We start from the raw sequence: 18,740 nt of genomic DNA, 5'->3' as shown, positions 1-18,740 counted from the left end.
AGAAAATGAAAACTCCTAAAACTGACTGTATTCACTCACTCGTTCTCACTTGCAACTTTAGCTACTATATTCCAGTAATGAGCATACAATCAGTCGCGTGAATTCAGGGTGACAGCTCGCTAAAATTGCTTTATATTCTATTATAATGATTTTTGTATAGTAAGTGAACAAGTTTGTGATACAATTTAAAACTAAATGCTTAAGGCCAAACCTGAAAAAGAAATAAACACAATTTTATTCATTCTATCACATTTCATTTATCATTTCTAAACTAAGTTACCGGTTTCGATTTCTTCATTCCAGCGGATATCGATAACGTATAGAGCTGTTTCCTAAATCGGTGTTGAAACATTTCCATGGACTTGTGTAACAAGGAAACTTGAAACAAATGCACTGATTGCAAAACGTGTCGAGGGAAAAAGTTTACCCACTAGTTTATACTCACGGAATGATTTTGATCACCAACTTAGCGAGAAAACAATATTTCAAAAACGTTAGGCGACGAAGCATCGTCCGCCTTGTTAAACCAATCGGACATTGTAATATTACATTTAGCAACTGAACAGTAGGAAAAAAGGTCTGGATAAAAAACTTTGCTCCGTTTTAAAGTGTCTGAAAGTGCCTGTTCAGAAGTGAGGGGATCTAAGCTTGAGTGGACTTCAGTCACATAACTTTGTAACACTGAATGAGGCGAAATATTAAACTGTCCAAATAACTCTCTCTGTATATCTACATAGCCTCTTTTTATTGAAAGACTGACCATAAATATAGTCTAATGTAGGAATTTTACCCTATAAACCCGAAAGTTTTTCAAAGGTTATGATTTTTTAGCTCTAAGTCTTCCGCTCATACGACGGAGCTGAATCGAGCTATAACAAGATACGGCTCATTGCCCCCAGTTGACGACACCGGAACAAGTAACTTTTATCAAGGATAAAATTTTCGTGAGGGAATTCACGTTTCTAACGATAAACTATCATATTTTATCGGTTATGGCAGAAATCCAAACCTCGCTCACAATGACGCGGATTGATTTAACATAATTCCTTATCAATGCGGATGTGAATTTTTCTGCGAGCCGCAAAAGTGGAATCAAATGATCTCTACACCACAGTTTTATGTCAAGGGAAAGGGGTTTTCCCTAAGATACGGAATACAAAAGCAATGTCAACTTCCCGTGAAAGCACGGGAAGTTTTTACCGTTATATGATGCTGTGGCTACTCGGTCTGTTGGCCTTGGCATTCTTGACATATTGTTTACTTACTGTCGACATTAAACAATGTCAAGTTTTTGCACCGTTGTTTTTGAGCTTGTGATAATCTGTGCATTTTTGGTACCGTCAACATTTACCGGATCCAAATGAATAAACTGTTTATTGCTTGAGTGTGACTCCGTTTTCTTTTAGACAGAACCAGAGACACTGTTTGCGATCGTTGAAAGATCTTGAAAACCAGAAAAACCAGTCAAATTTTTGCATAATTTACTTGACAATCTGCTATTTCTTAAAATTATCTACTTAAAACTTTGGGAGAAATTATTTGTCTGCTTAACCTAGATGTTTGGTTTATAACCGCTCAAAACAGGGTTTTTTAAAAACAAACAAACAATGGGTTGAAAAAAAAGAAAGAGAGAAATCAAAGAAGGCTCAAAGAATTTTGCAAGACAGATATATGGTTTCGCTCGAGTGCAAGGCACGCGCGAGTTTGCAAAAGAAAGAGCGACGAATTGACGGTTAAATGAATTGCAGGCCAGAGTCCCATTCTTCGAGAATTCTAAGAGACTATTTGAGTTAAATCTGCTATGCAGTGGTTTCTCCAGCCGTGTTTCAAAAGAAAAACAGAGGCCTGTTTCGTGTTCAAATAGCGCTTCGCGCTTGCCACTCGTCACGCGCGTCTTCCTTCGCGAGCCCGCAGAAAAGGACTGGAGGCGACACATGAGATCCCACAATGCTATGGTGTCGCCTTCCAACCTTTCTCTCTAAAATCGCCTTTCAAGGTTTGTTACTGAATTATGAGAACGTCGAAAATATCCAATCCATCAGACATGAAATCGTTAGAATTCTGACCATTTAAGTATAAATTGTTATCTTTTAACTCCTCATTTTTTAATTTGCAAGATGGCGAAGAAAACCGACAAGAAGAAGGGGCGCTCTGCCATCAATGAAGTTGTGACTCGTGAGTACACCATCAACATACACAAGAGAATCCATGGGATGTAAGTGTGTTTCATTTTATTTTAAAACAGCTAGTTTCAACGAGACAGTGATTGTGATTTTATATTTTTTAAGTATAAACTCCTTGAAGTAGGTTTAATTTTGGACTATTCGTCGATTTAAGTGAAAACAAGTTGCAGGTTTCTCGATATAAGAACTGGAAGGCTTGCATTGCGAGCAGTCATACAGGCTTATGATCTTTTTTGTCGGCTCTAAACACGCTTGGATGCTGAGAGAGTAGTCAGTAGCTAAAGATATTTTGTTATCTTGAATGCCAAGACTCTAGTATGTTTTGAATGTCTTGTAGTATGTAATATATTTCGCCCTCATAAATAGTAAGAATTAATTGTAGGAACACTTTCTTGTAGCTTGTTTGTATCTTTTTACCACGGTATAATTTGCTAATATGCAGCTTCAATTGACAGTAATTGTCCTTGACTATAGATACCTACTGCACCATCCCTGCTCCCCATGTTATCAATTTCATGCACATTAATTTTCATGTTTCCAATCATAAAAACTGCCTTTTCTACAAAAAGCAGCTTGAATTTGTTCAGAACAAAAAAACAAATATTTTAATGACACATTAATAAGAAATAATTGCACAACAAATCAACCATAAGGAAACTCAGGAAAAAAATTATGAGCACCAGATGGGATTTGAACCCACAAACCTCTGTGTTCTAGAACAGATGCTCAAACCACTGAGCTACTGGACACTTGATGGCGAGCAAGGGTCAATCTTGTGGGATGGACGTACAAATTACATCGTGCAGCCATGCAGTCCAAACACGAATACTCCAGAGTCCAAACACGAGAATGTTGTGAAAAAACTGTATTCATTTTGTTGCAAGTATTGTACTACAAGAAATATTTTCATCTAGTGAATCTTTTAGTACACAACCATAAACACAAATCTATGTGCATGATAATGAAACCTAGCAGGTCTTCAAATTTAGTGATTATTGATAAAAGATCACTAATTTGACTTCTTCTTAACAGTGGCTTCAAAAGACGAGCTCCAAGGGCTGTCAAAGAAATAAAAAAGTTTGCAGAGAAAATGATGGGAACCCCTGATGTCCGTGTAGACACCAACCTGAACAAGCATGTTTGGTCAAAGGGTATTAGGTATGTAGTGCTACCCCCCCCCCTCCCCCCGTAGCTAAATGTTGTGTAGGTTGCTGTTGCAAACTCGGAAAAAAAATCTGAGTTCCAGATGAGATTTGAACCCACGACCCTCTGTGATGTTAAACAAATAGAGAGTGTTTTAATTCGATTGTCGTAATAGTAAATACCAAAGCTAAAAGAGTAGCTATTCGCAGCAAACTTAAAAGACAAAATGCACTAGTGAGAACACAAGGCAAATACATGTAACCAGCACCAAGTGAGCAGAATGTACATGGCCAAGCTGCTATTGAATTTGGACTTGCATCTTTGGGTTGAGTAGTTGGTGACAGTTTTTAACACCAATCACAGAAATGCTATAAAGCAAAGCCAAAGCAATTCTAGATTACTTTTGACCTTATAAAAAAAAACCCTATAATGAACAACAACAGCAGTTTCTTTGTAGTTATGGCACAACTGAAAAAAACATTAACTACAGTAGATTGCTTAACTCTTACAATTTAGCTCTAAGGAAGGTGATCACTAATCAGATTAGTCTCAAAACTATGACACTGTTATTTCATGTTCCATATTCTTTTGCACTTGGTTATTGTGGTGTAGTTTGATGCTGATAAACATCTTTTTACAATTTATTTTGTTAATACTTGTTTTTGTTTCGGTTGTTAGAAATGTGCCTTTCAGAGTCAGAATTCGCCTAGCTCGTAAGAGGAACGAAGATGAAGACTCAGTTCACAAACTGTATACCCTTGTGTCTCATGTCCCTGTGGCTACATTCAAGGGTGAGTGATTTATAAGCTATTGTTGTGTGAACTCCAGACCAAATGGTTTAGGTTCAAGCCCTGGCCAGGGTCACTGTGTTGTGTTCTTGGGCAATACACTTTACTCTCATAGAACCACCCTCCCTAGGTGTATAAATAGGTACCAGCAAAATAATACCAGGGGATACCCTGCAATGGACTAGCATCCCATCCACCAGGGGGGAGTAGAAATATTCCTAGCCGCTTAATGCTAAAGAAACCGAGATAACCGAGATGGTCTTGAGGCTTACCTTGTTGTGTGAATAAAGCTGCTCATTATTCAATCATGGAATTGATTTTGTCATTGCTATGTTTTTTAAAAGTGTCAAGCGTCACAAACGACATTGTATATTGCATTTCTAGTTTCTCTTCTGGCACTGTTCTTATTTCGAGATGGGAATTGAAATTTAGTAGAAAGAGACTGTTACTAAGTTTGTTGTTATTTTTTTTCCAGGCCTACAAACACAGAAGGTGGAAAGTGAGGACTAATAAACTGAGCCTCTGTACAGAAATAAACTCTTCAATTAAACAAAGATCCTGTTTTATTTCATGTCTGATACTTATTTTGTTTCCATGGCCCCCTCTGAAAAAAAAGTCTTTGAGCAGTCCCTTGTTTTCCTCCATGAACAATGAAATAACAAGTTGCAAGCATATTTTTCTGTTCCACCTCTCTTACAGGTTTTGTGCAGCCCCTTGTTTGTTTCTAAGTTACTGTTCACGTTATATGAGAGAAACCAGAAGCATATAACTTATATGCTTCTGGTTACCGTATTTACTCGAATAAGCGCCGCTGCGCTTATTAAATTTTTCGCGCCTCAAGTGCGGCCCTTATTCGAGGGCGGCGCTTATTTAAAATTTGGACGCCACAAAGAATCTTATCTTTTACAGTTATTGAAAAGAGCGTCTTTTGATTGTCGGCATTTGTCTCTTGCTAAGGCAGACGTGGCGCTAGCTGTCGTGGCAAAGTTTGCAGCCTTCACAACATTTACAGAACTACGTATTGTAAGAGTGTTGATAACAAAAACTAATGGGAGAGCGATAAAACAATCACTTTGAACTGCAAAACATCGCTTTTGATGTTTATAAAATGTTCAAGCCAGTTTTAGAGTTGCTTCGTAGTGCCGTTTTAAGTTAAACGAAATTCTTCAAATAAGCGCCGCATCGGGACTGCGGCGCTTATTAACTTTTTTGTCCCAAATGCGGCGCTTATTCGAGGGCGGCGGTTATTCGAGTAAATATATGCTTCTGGAGAAACTCAGTAGAGTACAAATACAGGGATGTAGCTATATATGTTTGGGTGGGGGTGTGCCGCTGGGACTTGAAAAACCCTTAACCTATACCAGACCATCTTCAGCTGATTTTGCAACCCTATACTAGACTCGATACTGAAAATCCCTTTCCTATCCCAGACTTGCTTCTTTTTAGAGCTGCATTACTATAAATGGAAAGCCATCTGTCGACAATGTTGCCACAAAGATTTTACTTGCGTCTAGGAAGCCTCTTTCTCTACTAAGTTTTTATTCCTATTCTGGACTTATGTTTCTTGGCAGACGATTCCCTTTCAAGACAATACCTCTGATTTCTATACCCAATCCCAGACTAAACTGCTTGAAAACCATACCCTTCACAGCGGCACTTACTTATATAGCTCCTATATGGGAGTGCCCCCCTCCCAGGATTGTTTCTTACCCTGTCAAGTCCATAATAAAAGTACAACTCAGATCTGTCTGAAACAGCTTTTAATCAACAACAGCAAAGTTGCAGGTTTATTTCATTCAATATTTTCTATATTACTCTATTCTAAGCATTCTAATGAACACCAACATCGAAAATTCACCATTGGAATCAGATTATTCCCAAGATACATAGCCTGTGAACGCAAACGTATTTCTGGCTGTCGTTTCTCCGGCAGAGAGAGAAACGAAAGGCGGAAATATGTCTGCGTTTGCAGGCTACTAAATACACAGCTTATCACAATTAGTAAGCCTGCCCCAGGTTTGCAGATTGAGGGGAACAGGCCAAAATATGTCATTCAAACTAACATCCCATCAAGAAACTAGAGAAAAAGGAAGGGTGGGCTAGTCCTTTCACACCTTGTTAAATGTTTCCCACAATCTGAGTGCTAATCTCATACCCAGATCTCCAATGGTCAAGTAAAACCTTTTCAGCATTAAACAGAGTGAGATCTGGGTACTAGATTATCTTAGAGTCTGGAACAAGACTTCCTAACATAGGACTGCTGTATGTTAGCATCAATTTTCCAGACATGAGTACTAGCCACACAGTTCTTTTTGAAAAGTGTCTTAAGTAATAATAATTATTAATTAATAATAATTATCAATAAATTTATTGAAATACTGACAGTTGTTGACAAATTTTCACTTGGGAGAATATAATGCATGAGGAGGCTAACTATGTATATTAGGCATATTTCTGTGTTCCATTTTACAATAATTTTTGGTTTTAAATAACACAAAATTGCCATATTTATAATTATTTATTGTATTTAGGCATATATACAATATGGTTTGATTTGTCTTCCGTAAATAAAGGAAAAGCATGTTGTCATCATCATTATCAAAACAACACACACAAGTGTTATTGCCACTTCCTACGTACTTTACAACAGAACAGAGCACAGTCAAGGCTTCTTTATTTGTTAAGCAAAGCAAATTAAAAAAGGATGATTTAATTGAAATTCTTTTAGACAGTTCACTCTTTTAGAAGATTTCCATATGAACGTCCTTAATAGGGGGTGGCTGCTTAATAGAATTCTGGCAACAAATTGATTTAGAATGGAGTTTCCAGCTCCACTCTGGATTATAAAAGTTACTTTGCTTATGCCAGAGTATTGTGATTGTGAGTAGCATTGTATCTTCGGTTTTAAGGATCTAGATGGCGAATGCAGAAAGATGTTCAGATAAAAATTACAAAACAAAAGGCAGAAAGCCATCCGTATTCACAAGCTGCTCAGAGAATAAAACTTAGCCAAGTCTTACATGCATATTTTTAGACTAGCTTCCTGATTGCTCAGTAGCCTGAGTATCAGGCTTTTCTAAAGGCAGGGCCGTACTCAGGCTTTTGGCACAGACAAGGCAAAATCTACGATTGTCGAAAGCACAAGCCACTAGAGGGGTCTGGGGTTCCCAGAATCTAAAACTGCTGAAAATCTATTTACAGCATTTTCATAAAATTTCTTTCGAAAAAATCAATCGCATTCAAATGGGGATTATTTTCCTAACTAAAAGCATTTTGTTTTTAATTTTGGGTTAAAATCTAGATGAGGCAAGTGCCTCGTCTTGCCTCTTGCTAGTTACGGCCCTGCTAAAGGGGGATGGAGAAAGGGAAGAAGTGCAAAGAAAGGAAGGCCTGATGCTCGGGCTTATGTCTCAGCAAGTATTGAATTATCTTCTCCTGTACAATGATCAAACTTTTTAACCCTTCCCCTTTAAGAGTCAAAACTGTCAAATTCGTGTAGGATCCATTAGTACAGATGTTCAATACTTCCCAACATGATGTTGACCACCATCTGTATCCTCACAGTCACCAGGATAAGGCTGCATCATTCTAATTGTTCTTTGATTTGTTCAGTTGTCATCATGAATTTTAGGCCCAGACACAGACTGCAATACTGCAGGTAATTCTGAACTGCAGAGTGGTCATTATATACAAAATTGCTCACACTGAAGCAAAATTTGTAAAAGAAAACAGTGTACCGGTATATAGTTTAATGTTGTAGTGTGTTTTTGAACCAGTGGTTTGTCAGTTCAGGACTCCTGGCTTACTCTTCAATGAAAAACGCTGTTAATGCAAATATCAAAAAGACAACTCCACCAACGATTGTCACTGAAAGATAAAACAAAACACATTGCAAGTTTAGTACAAAATAGTAGAATACTGGCTGTACAACAGACATTTTTTTTTTTTTTTTAACACACAGAAAAAAAATATATACCGATATACAATAAAAAAAATAATACAAACCATCTGTGTACACCTAAATAACTGTACAACAGACATGGTTTGTTAGTCAGTTCTTTATGTGTTTGTAATTGATTCAATTATATTTCACAACATGAGGCAAGAATGGCCAGTTTTCATTATTATACAACAAAAAATTATTCCTAAGGATAACGACATCCTGGATCGGGTTGTTCAAAAGGCAATTACAGCCTTTAATATATAATTTTTTGAAAAAAAAAAAAAAAAAAAAAAAAACAAAAAAGAAAAAAAAAAAAAATTTGGCACCTTCTGTACACTAACCCAGGATTTAAACTTGATCAAGGTTTTAATTTCTCTTGTATAAAAAAGCTTTTTATTGCTAATGTTTTGTGGTCAAGGTCCATGTCTAAACTGGAAGATAGAATATATGAAAAGAAACCTCACTAAAAAGTTGTAAAACTGGAATTTAAATTTCACATTTATCCTGGATTAGCTTAATCGTGCTTTGAGCAACCCGGCCCTGGAAAGTAAGCAATCCTAAGCACCTGTTCTAACAGATATTCTCTGTGCAATCAATCTGCCACCAATCACAGCGAGTCCAGTACATAGGGAATGTCCTAATGTACCCCCTATTGTCACACCAACTACGTTCTGCAGAAATAAAATAAAAAACAATGGAAATATAAACAGATGTTGACTAACAAGTCTGAGAATAAAGTAACTCATTAAAAAGTAACAGTAGCAGTATGCAGGATGATTGTCACATGAACATAGTTAAATGACCAAGCTACCACAAGTCTCCTATAGCTCATTATAGTTCACCACTAATTTTCTCTGATTTTGATTGGTTTTAATTGATCACATGAAGCGACAGTGTTCGTCCACGGAGGGCACTATCAGCCCATAGTGCCCGTCTGAGAAAAAATTAATACCCGGATGGATAGTAGTGGTCTGTGAAAATGTTTTGCAAACAAGCGGACCTACAGACAGAAAAACTCATTAAATTCACTGCAGCATTTAGTGGGTTTCTTGACTGGTTGTGTTTTGTTTGTGATTTCGGCTTTCAATTAAGTCTTTTATCCTAAAATGAAAAAAATAATAATTCCAGATGCTTGTTTTGGAATGACCATGCGGGAGAAAATATAATGGTGAACAATAAAAATGATAGTCAGAGTGTTTTTGTCCCGGCACTATCAGTCTAATAGTTGCCTCTTGGAAATTTGATGTTCTTCTTCATCGCTTCTAGGGCTTGTTTTGTAGACAATTACATGTATTTTGTGTTGAATCTTAGTTTGTTCATTCCCCTAGCAGTCACACAAAGAAATCTATTGACAAGTAAGTTGTTGCTAAACTCACCTCCCTAGATGCAAGCAGTATAGTAGCTAGCTGTGACCTATCCCCCCATTCAGCAAGAAAAGTCAGTGTGAAGGATTGTAGTAATATAGGTGAAAGAAGGCCAAAGAACTTTACAGGCTTCTTTCCACCTCTAATGACACCAGTTTCCACATCTTGAGTTACAGTAGATGACTCATCTTTTTCCATCTAAACAAAATATAAATAATGCTTATTACGTGGTATTGTAAGTTGCACAATCACATCTCAGCTTTTATTAATACAATGGGCCTTTTGTTGCTTGCGAGAAGAATCATATATCGTTTAATCGGATCTCACGCTAGAAGGTAATGTGACTTTTGTTGAAGTAGTAATCGTTCAACACATAAGCTGTCAGCTAATTTTATTTATGTTAATTTAATTGTTGACAAATTTCCTAAAAAAAAAGTTAAGACCTCCCTGGAAAACGTCAACCCCTCTGCATGCCGTTTATTTCGTTAGCCCTGTCAAAACTATGAAAACTCTGTTGTCAGAATCACCATGCAATACGATAACTAGCCCTGACCACTGGTAATAATAGAATACCAATGATAGGAAAGCTTGAAGTATAAATTTTCTGATTTGTCCAAACCTACCTCAGCATCTTTCTTTTTAAGTTCAGCTTGAACTTCTTCTAACTCTTCCTGCCCTTCATTTGGATCCATATCATAACCTTCTTTCAACATCTTAAGACCAAAAAATATAAACAGTGCTGTTGATATATACAGTGTGTATTTCCTCGGAATGACAGTTGTCGCATATCCTAGCACTGCCGAGAGAATTGTCATCAAACCGAGAGCAAGCATTGCTCCAGTAAACACAATTAATCTAGAATGCCTCATTGACATAATAGCTGCAATGAAAAATGTCTTGTCGCCTAGTTCAGAAACAATGATGACTGATAACGAGGCCACAAAGGCGTGAATGAATTCAATGCTGGAAACACCCCAGGAACCACTCGAAGCTGAGGACTCCTTTGATATAGAATCTTTAAAGACAGCATTCTGAAAGACACCAAACAGAACAATGAACGTAATATACTATACGGTTGGTACAACAACACTAAGTACAAAGAGCTCCTAAATTACGCTACACTTGTCTGTAAATACTTTATATTCTGCTGCTTTCAAGACGAATCTAATATAAATTTTGACAGCTTTCCCCCTTTCTTAGGTATTAGGATTGATACCCTTAGGCAAATTTCCATAAAAAATACACAACTTGAATAATTTAATAAGCAGTGGAAGAATTTCCTTTAACTTTTAAGTATTTACGTTTAGATATCCTTGAATCTCGTTTTTTTTTCCCTTGTTTTTTTTTTTCTTTTCTTTTCCTTTTAGCCGATACATTAATGTATATTTAAAATTACCACTTTTTAATCGTTTCCTATGTTGTATCATTTTTTCCTTGTTATATGTGTATTCAAGTTTATTTTTGCTAGTTAACATTGATGTTATCTAAAACCGTTATATATACTTTGTTTGTATTATTTTGAGTGACAATAAAGTATTAATTAAAAAAAATAAAAAAAATAAAAACAGAACAATATTATTACTGGTACAGGGCTGCAAACAACAGTCTGTCATCGGACATTGGCCAACCAAAATTTGCTCATGTCTTATTTGTTGGCCTCCTGTAAAGTAACTAAATTAGCTAAGTAGAAAGCCACGTTAAATAAATATATGTTAATTGCCGGCTGGGGGTCCGGGCTGTGACGAGGTCTTGATGCTGCCCGGGCCGCAGGCCGGGGCAGCTTTTCGGCCGAGGTCCGCCTTCGGCGCCCTAAGCCGGTAAATAACTTATTTATTTTTATCCTACTTTAATGTGTTTGATTAAAAAACACCTAAAAAACCTACAAAAAGACTTTCTTGCCAAATGTGTGTTTTTCGCGCGCCGGGTCGCGCTAGTCGGCAAGAGTTATATCTGTTGTATGAGCGCAAACAAAAAATAAGAAGTATCGATTCTGAAAAAAAAAAGAAAAAGCATCTGAAGACACAACACAATGTAGAAGAGCATCAGCGGGTGGAAAACTTTCCTGTCTTTAGTAAACTTACTTTTCGGACTGGAAAGCACTTAGCTTTAATTTTTTACGAGTCAAAAACCTCTGTGTGATTCCAGTCTTTTTGACAAAGTTGCGAAGTGAAACTGAATGAAGCTGAAATGTGTAGTTGGTCGCCTGCACAGTGACGGCACAATATTGCGAGAATTAATTGACTGTTTTATAATAAAGCACTCCGCGTGCAGATTCGGGAAAGTAGCAGAGAAGCAAGGTGTGAAAGGATAATCGAGTCTGTAGGCGACTTGCAGTAACCGCAATGGCGGAAAATAGTGCGATGCACAAACAACGACGGCAAACCACGGCATAAAACTAAACTTCATTTTGTCACTGAGAATCTCGCCTTTGGAAAACTTCGGCCTTATCCACTGCTAATTCCTTCATACACGGTTGGTGAGCAATCGAATCATTTTGGGGAGCAACGTTTCTCGTCCCCGCGAATGAAACTCACGACGACCTGGCCCGTGGGCAGATAGGAGAATCTTGCCCGCGCTAATAACCAATCAGATTGCAGGATTCGTTACCGTGCCCTCTTGGAAAAAAATAAAGTTTCTTATCTTATCTTTAAATATACCAAGTGTGGTCGGACATGATGTCCGGACATTTTTTTGACCGTAAATCATTTTACAGCGACAATGAATATTAAATTCGACCTTTTGTTTTTGGTGATGTCCGACCACAATTTTGTTTTGTCCAACCAAGATGGTGTCTTAGTAGGACATATGTCCTTTCAAGTGAAAAAAATTATTTGCAGCCCTGCCGGTATGTTATTTTAGCTTCATTTTCATGTGATCGCAGGATATCACAGATCTGTGCATGATTATCATCGCAAGTGATTGTAGTGGACTGTAAGCAGTTGCAAATTTTTCATTTCAGAGTTTAAGAGCAAACTAAAGACAATCTTTTTAGGAAAGCTTTTAGTTAGATATTTTTATAATTTAGTGTATTTTTAATACTTAGGTGAATTAGTAGTCTTTTTATTCTTTTAGTTCTTTTATTGATCTTTTATTATACAAATTGTAACTTTTTTAATAAAGATATGTAATTTTTAATTGTAAATAACTTGTAAAGCACTATTGGTTAGAAATAGAAATAGCGCTATATAAATAAAGTATTATTATTATTATTATTATTAAATTGGTGTCTTCAAATGATTGCAGAATGTTTGAATTATGAGTATGTAATTCACTGCAAGCATCTTTATCCATTGCAACTGTCTGGGATCCACTGCAAATTATCTGCTGTTACATGGAAACCAAACCTTAGTGAAAATGCAACACAAACTGAAAAATTTTCTTGGAAATGATGCACCATACAAAATGCCCGCAATATAAACAAACAGGTGTTGGGTAATCGACATTCCATTGCAAGTACGATTGTCAACTGTTCGATAATGGAATGTTCGATTGAGTACGATTGTCAACTGTCAGTAACCAAACACCGATTTTGTTCTATGGGATTTTTTTTTTTCCAAAAAAAAAAAAAAAAAAAAATAAAAAAAAAAAAAAACCCCCATTCACCCCCTCTTCTATTGCCGACTGTTCGGTAATCAAACGTTTGATTTTGTTTGATTGACCAAATTTTATTGTGAGTTCAATTATGTTCGATTACCGAACCCAATTGAATGATTGGTGTTCGATTGGGTTCAATTACCAAATGTTCGATTGGGTTCAATTACCAAACCTTGATTGGATATGCCAGGTATAGGGTATTTTTTGTAGATTTACTTAGTAGAACCTTGGCCTCGTCTATTGTCTATCCATGAGCTGGATAACTTGGTTGTAATTGTACCATTGGTGCCTACCTCATGTTAATAGTTCACCACTAAATTTTTCATGTATGGTCAAAAATAATTGAACAACACATAAACTCATTATACATGAGGGTGAAGTTGTTGACGTACACAGCCAGTTAGATTTTTGTCGATAAGATTTGTGTCGCAGTCGTTTCATATAGCTGGACTTGTAAAGTTACAAATTAAACCAATTTAAATATCACTTTAATTTAATTGATCAAAGGTTACACAGAACTCGTGACGTTGCATTGCCGGCACGTTTGTAAATAGATTTCGATTTTGCGATCGTTTGATAATAATAACACAAAGATAAGCCACGAAAACCCTTACAACCTTACAGAAAATGTTTCCTTACCACTTCATCTTCAACTGGCTGTACAAAGGACACAGAATCCGAAGCTTTCGTTTCTCCAGCAGAATCTCTCGCCGGGATTTCAGACGAAGCCTGAAGAACTCGTCCCGCAAGACCTTCAAGTTCATCAGGGACTGCTGCGCAAGCCACGGTGACACGGCACATTAAAACAACGGCGATCACTTGAAATAAACTAAGACTTCCCTTACGATGTGTTCCCATGCTGAATTGATAAAAGAGGAATAATTTAAACCATTTACTTTCGCTGTACCGTGTTGATAAAATATGAATTTTTGAGAATTTTTGCGCTGAGCTTCGCAGCATGTCAGCGGTTTACTTGTGTAACTCATGTGCAAAAGTAACAAATTCGGTTGATTAAGGGAGGGGAGGCTCAGGCTAATAGGGATTAAAATATCCGAAAGGGAAAAAAATTCAGCTTTTGCGCTCTTATACTAGCGATGAGTCAGTCTTCAAAGGAACCACTGTGTTTCGAATACGGGCTGGGGATAATTTTATTTCCTAATACAGCTAGTGTTTCGGGCACTTGGTGCTAAAGCTAGAGAGGATTAGGAGAGAAACGACTAGGACTTTCCACAAGTTGCTCGAGATTTCCCAAAAAGTTGCCGTAATTTCTCAAAAAAAATTGCTCAAAAGTTGATGCAAAAATCAAAAAAAGTTGCTTCTGACAACAGAAGTTGCTCGAAAGTTGCTCCAAAAGATCCAAAACGCTGCTTCTAATCAAGAGAATTTTTCTAAATATGTGCTAATTTCCCTTGCAAAAATTATCATATATTTTCTTTTATGCATCAGAAATCTTGCTGTTGTATAAAGAAAAGAGCAGCTTTTTAAAAAAATGACGAAGGGAAACTTCGAGCAACTTTTTTGAGAAATGTCGAGCAACTTGTGGACAGCCTTACCGTTTTTTTAAAAAAAAAAAAAACCCAAAAAAGGGACTGCTCGTAGTCTAACACCTTCTAAGGATCTCGCTTAATTGACAGCTGAACACCTTTGCCGGAGGATTCTTGATTGACAGAAAATACACTTGCTTCTGATTGGCTTTTTGTGAGTTACTTGCACTTAGTTGGCTTGAAAATGATTTTGATTCATCGCGAAGGCAGAGGTTCAAATACCGGTATGAGGCGTGCCGTCCGAAAATTAACCATAGTTAGTTCAACTACAATGAGTTAAACTCAGCTTGTGGCTTTAAAAGAAGCATTTTGGCCAAAGTAACAAAGTATTCTTCCTATCAATTGGATGAAAATGCTCTTTCTGGTGGCCTCAAGCTACAGATTTAAGGGCTGGCTTCGATTAAGACTTAACTTTATTTCTGGTCGGCGAGAAGGTTTTTTGCCAGTCCCTCGTTTTAGTTGGGACAATACAAATACAACAGCAAACAACGAACATTTATAAGAAGCCCAGCTTCATTGAGAGCTGAAACGACGGATTCAAATTTGAAATATTGACAGGATCTTTACCACGTAAATTTTTACACTGCAGAGCTATTTCATGCCTTCATAAAAGGTGAGTTTTAGTTTTATTAGAAATGTGAATGAAGTTAAGCTTAATTTTCCACTGAGTTACACTTGATATATTTATTCCCGAGATTTATTTCATTTTATTTTATAAGTTATCGAGCAATTTTGGAAGGAAGTTTAACAGTCTCTACGGACGATAATTTTTTTTGTGCAGCAAAACTGTGCGCGTGCAATCGAGCAAGAATGACCAAAGCAGCGCTGTTTATGACGAAACGATCGAAGACGGTTTCCATGGAATTGTGAGAAAACTGAGTCATTTGCTTCAGCTATCGATGCGGTGAGCATTGAGATTCGGAGCAGGAGATATTGTAATATTTTTCGAAGTCAAACAAAAGTGAAAATTCGGAAACAGTTCAAAACCGAGAAACAAAAGCACAGAAAAGGTTTAGAGAAACTTGTGGTTCACACCGGTGTCAAAAACTGCCGTAAAAAAAGCGATGGCGTCCTATGACAAGAATCGCCTTTCTCCAGTTCAACAAAAATCTAGAATACCAGTCCGCACAGTAACTCGTTTAAACAACGACAGCGGAAAAAGTTCCTCATCAAAGGACAAAGCTAATAAAAAGCAGCGCATTCAAAGTGATCGCTCCATGGAAAAGTTTCAAAACAAGCGGCCATCACGGATTCCGATCGTAGTAGGTCAAACAAACAGAAAGACTGGCAAATTCGCCAAGATTGTGATACCTGTGAACGACAAAAGACCTTTGGGAAAAGACTCAGGTATTGTCATGTTGTGATAAGCATTTTTATTTTATTTGAACAAAGATTTACAAGGTTATTTTATTTGTGGCGTTTTTAGTGTTTATTAACTTTTGAACAAAGTTTATTATTAATTTTTTTGTTTTTAGTTTTGAACTTTTATAAGTACATTTCTCTATATGTCACTTTTTATTATCAAACCGGACAAACATTTCTTAGAGATAAGTGCAAATCGGGTGTAAAAGGATTTTATGATGGAAAAAATTGCGAGCGCCGAAAGAATCAACAACAAATTCGAAAACGAGTATAGAATTAAATTAAAAAGGATGTCTCCTTCCCATTCTTTTTAGTCGCAGCTTAAGGTGAAATTCAAGCTTTAAGTCGAGTTAATGATTCTGTCTTTAACTATTACAGGAATTAACCTAGAAGAGAAACAAGCAAAACAAGCTGCAAGGACTAAATCTTCTGCCAGCCCTCCAAATGCGAAGCGTGTTGCAAAAACAACACCGTCTTTGAGGCGAAGTGAACAAGTCACGCCATCAAATACGAAACAGGTGAATAAAACACCGATTTCTTACTTAAAATCCTTCCAGAGTAGTTCTATATGAGTAAATAAATGAAGGATAGCAGTAAGATACAACATAGAGCCTTTGTTATTGTATGGGTATTGAAAATGAAATCAAAGTTGCGACATTACACGACGATCTCAGGAACTGGAGTGATGATTTACATGTGATAACTAGAAAATTGATAAAATCGTCTTTGAATGGGGCCAGGGCTTAGTCTTGGAAGCAAATATTGACGAGGATACGAATCAACGACTTTTGAGCTAAAAAAAAATCAGTCGACGATCTGCAAAAAGGAACCAGAAAAAAAAATCTGTTGATACCCATACAGAAGCTATGTGAAAACGTTGAATCGAACCTCGATTAACCCTATGCCTTTATGGCGCAAAGAACGCAATCCAAGGGTCGCCCCCCCCCCCCCCCTTCCACCTCCGAGCAAAAACAACAAACAAAAACTCGATTCCTCCCACCCTCCCAATAAATGTACCACGGGCATGCCCATCGGTACCATCTAAAGACCCCCCCCCCCACCTCCTCCCGCCCGACTGGGGGATGGGATCATATCACGTAGTGGTGAAGATTTCCTCCTGTCCTAAACCAACCGTTTCTCAATCTTATTCCTACAAACAGGTCTCCAGTTGTGAGGAACTGATCCATAAGAAGGAACTTGAACAGCTTGAAAAGGAAGATTCAGAAATAATAGAAGAACTACAACTGTGGGTTGAGGACGGAAACAAAGAGAACAAAACTTTGGAGGAAATAATTGAAAAAACCAATGAAGAAAATGCTAAGCTTTTGGCTCAGATCAGTGTCATGAAGAAAGAAATAAAAGCCTTGGAGGAGAAGAACAACACTCTTCAGACTGAACTGGAAACGAAGAGAGCTGACTTTAACAGTCTAGGATGTAAAGTGGACGCCTTGGAAAAGGAGTTAGCTCACTTCAAAACTTGCGAGCTGGACTATAAAAAGCTTGAGGATCAGCTAGCGTCGTTAACTAAGGAAAATGCCCGAATCACCTTCGAAAAGATTCAAGAAATAAACCAACTTAAGGAGGAACATTCGGGGGTTATTAACCAACTTGAGGAGCAGTTGGCGACATTGATGAAGGAAAACGCCAAAATCATGTTTGAGAAAGACAAAGAGCTTAACGAACGACTTCAAGAGGAAAAGTCGAGGGTCTTTGACCAATTTAAGGATCGGATTGCGTCATTCATGGATGAAAACGCTAAAATCATTTCTGAGAAAGAAAACGAAATGAACGAACTAAAAAAGCAAAAGTCGAAGGTCATTCAACAACTTGAAAGCGAAAAGTGGAGTATTATTGGCCAATTCAACGAACGGCTTGCAGAGAAGGACAAAGAGTTGAACAAGCTTCAACACAAAAAATCGAACATGTTTGACCAATTTAAGGAACGGCTAGCGATGTTAATGGATGAAAACGCTAGATTCATGTCAGTTAAGGATAAAGAGATTAACAAACTTAAAGAGCAAAAGTCGAAGTCCATTTGCAAACTTGAGAATCATCTAGCTAAACTGATGAAAGAAAATTCCACGATGAAAAAAGAACTGTTCAAGATATCGGATAAGGATAAAAAATTGGCTGAACTACAACAGCAAGTAGAGAACTTGAAAGAACAGAAAAACTTGACTCGATCTGAACTGGACATGGCTAATCGCAATTTAAACTACTCAGATGTCAAGATTGAAAAGTTAATGAGTGTTAGAAAACGAAAAGATTTAAGATAAAGGCGGTGTGTATCATTCAAAATTGTAAATATATGTGTTTTTGCTCTCTTTTTACTAAATAGAGAGAGTAAAGAAAGACGTTGATGTTGTGTAAATAATATTTATTCACCTATTGTAAATAAAATAAATCGTGTGACAACTTGTATCACTCTACTGATGAATCTTCTGATTACAACAAGGAGCCAAAACGTGTGCCGTCACTTTTAATTACATCACATCCTTTCGTGAACGTTTATTACAATCAGAAGTCAACTGTTAGACGTCCTCAACTTCTAATCGGATAATTCCGCATCGAAGAATTTGAATAAATTTAATTGGTCACAGTTTTGAGCTCCTTGCTGTAAACCCATATCTTATACCAACCTACGTACAAGGCAGTTTTTATGCTTAAAATCACGTCAGGTCGTGCGGTCAGATTCCAAGGCTTCCATCATCAACCTGCCGTCCTACAACTCCATGGAGCCGCCTTATTACTTTTGTTATTCAACCTCATTCCCAGAGCCCGCTTTTCTTTTGGTCAGCACCAAGAATACAGATGTCAAA

General features: G+C 37.2%; 3 protein-coding genes across 3 annotated transcripts; 2 read left to right on the top strand and 1 right to left on the bottom strand.

Annotated features, from left to right (window-relative positions):
* Positions 1-1,975: 1,975 nt before the first annotated feature.
* LOC144654757 (large ribosomal subunit protein eL31-like) lies at positions 1,976-4,680 on the top strand. Its single transcript, XM_078514992.1, has 5 exons — positions 1,976-1,996; positions 2,118-2,215; positions 3,216-3,341; positions 4,005-4,117; positions 4,590-4,680. The coding sequence occupies exons 2-5, from the start codon at positions 2,118-2,120 to the stop codon at positions 4,622-4,624; spliced, it is 372 nt and encodes a 123-aa protein (XP_078371118.1). The 5' UTR covers positions 1,976-1,996; the 3' UTR covers positions 4,625-4,680.
* A 1,177-nt stretch (positions 4,681-5,857) lies between these two features.
* LOC144654735 (putative divalent cation/proton antiporter TMEM165) lies at positions 5,858-13,950 on the bottom strand. Its single transcript, XM_078514967.1, has 5 exons — positions 13,655-13,950; positions 10,045-10,452; positions 9,434-9,619; positions 8,623-8,728; positions 5,858-7,981 (listed from the first exon to the last, which is right to left on the bottom strand). Exons 1-5 carry the CDS (start codon positions 13,871-13,873, stop codon positions 7,917-7,919), a joined length of 984 nt encoding a protein of 327 aa, XP_078371093.1. The 5' UTR covers positions 13,874-13,950; the 3' UTR covers positions 5,858-7,916.
* A 1,464-nt stretch (positions 13,951-15,414) lies between these two features.
* On the top strand, positions 15,415-18,364 carry LOC144653947 (uncharacterized). Its single transcript, XM_078514080.1, has 3 exons — positions 15,415-15,906; positions 16,300-16,439; positions 17,082-18,364. The coding sequence occupies exons 1-3, from the start codon at positions 15,624-15,626 to the stop codon at positions 18,195-18,197; spliced, it is 1,539 nt and encodes a 512-aa protein (XP_078370206.1). The 5' UTR covers positions 15,415-15,623; the 3' UTR covers positions 18,198-18,364.
* Positions 18,365-18,740: the final 376 nt, after the last annotated feature.

Source organism: Oculina patagonica, chromosome 5 (assembly GCF_052425735.1).
Source record: "Oculina patagonica isolate OP01 chromosome 5, crgOcupat, whole genome shotgun sequence".
Lineage (NCBI taxonomy): Eukaryota > Metazoa > Cnidaria > Anthozoa > Scleractinia > Oculinidae > Oculina > Oculina patagonica.
This window is presented reverse-complemented; position numbering and strand designations above follow the sequence as displayed.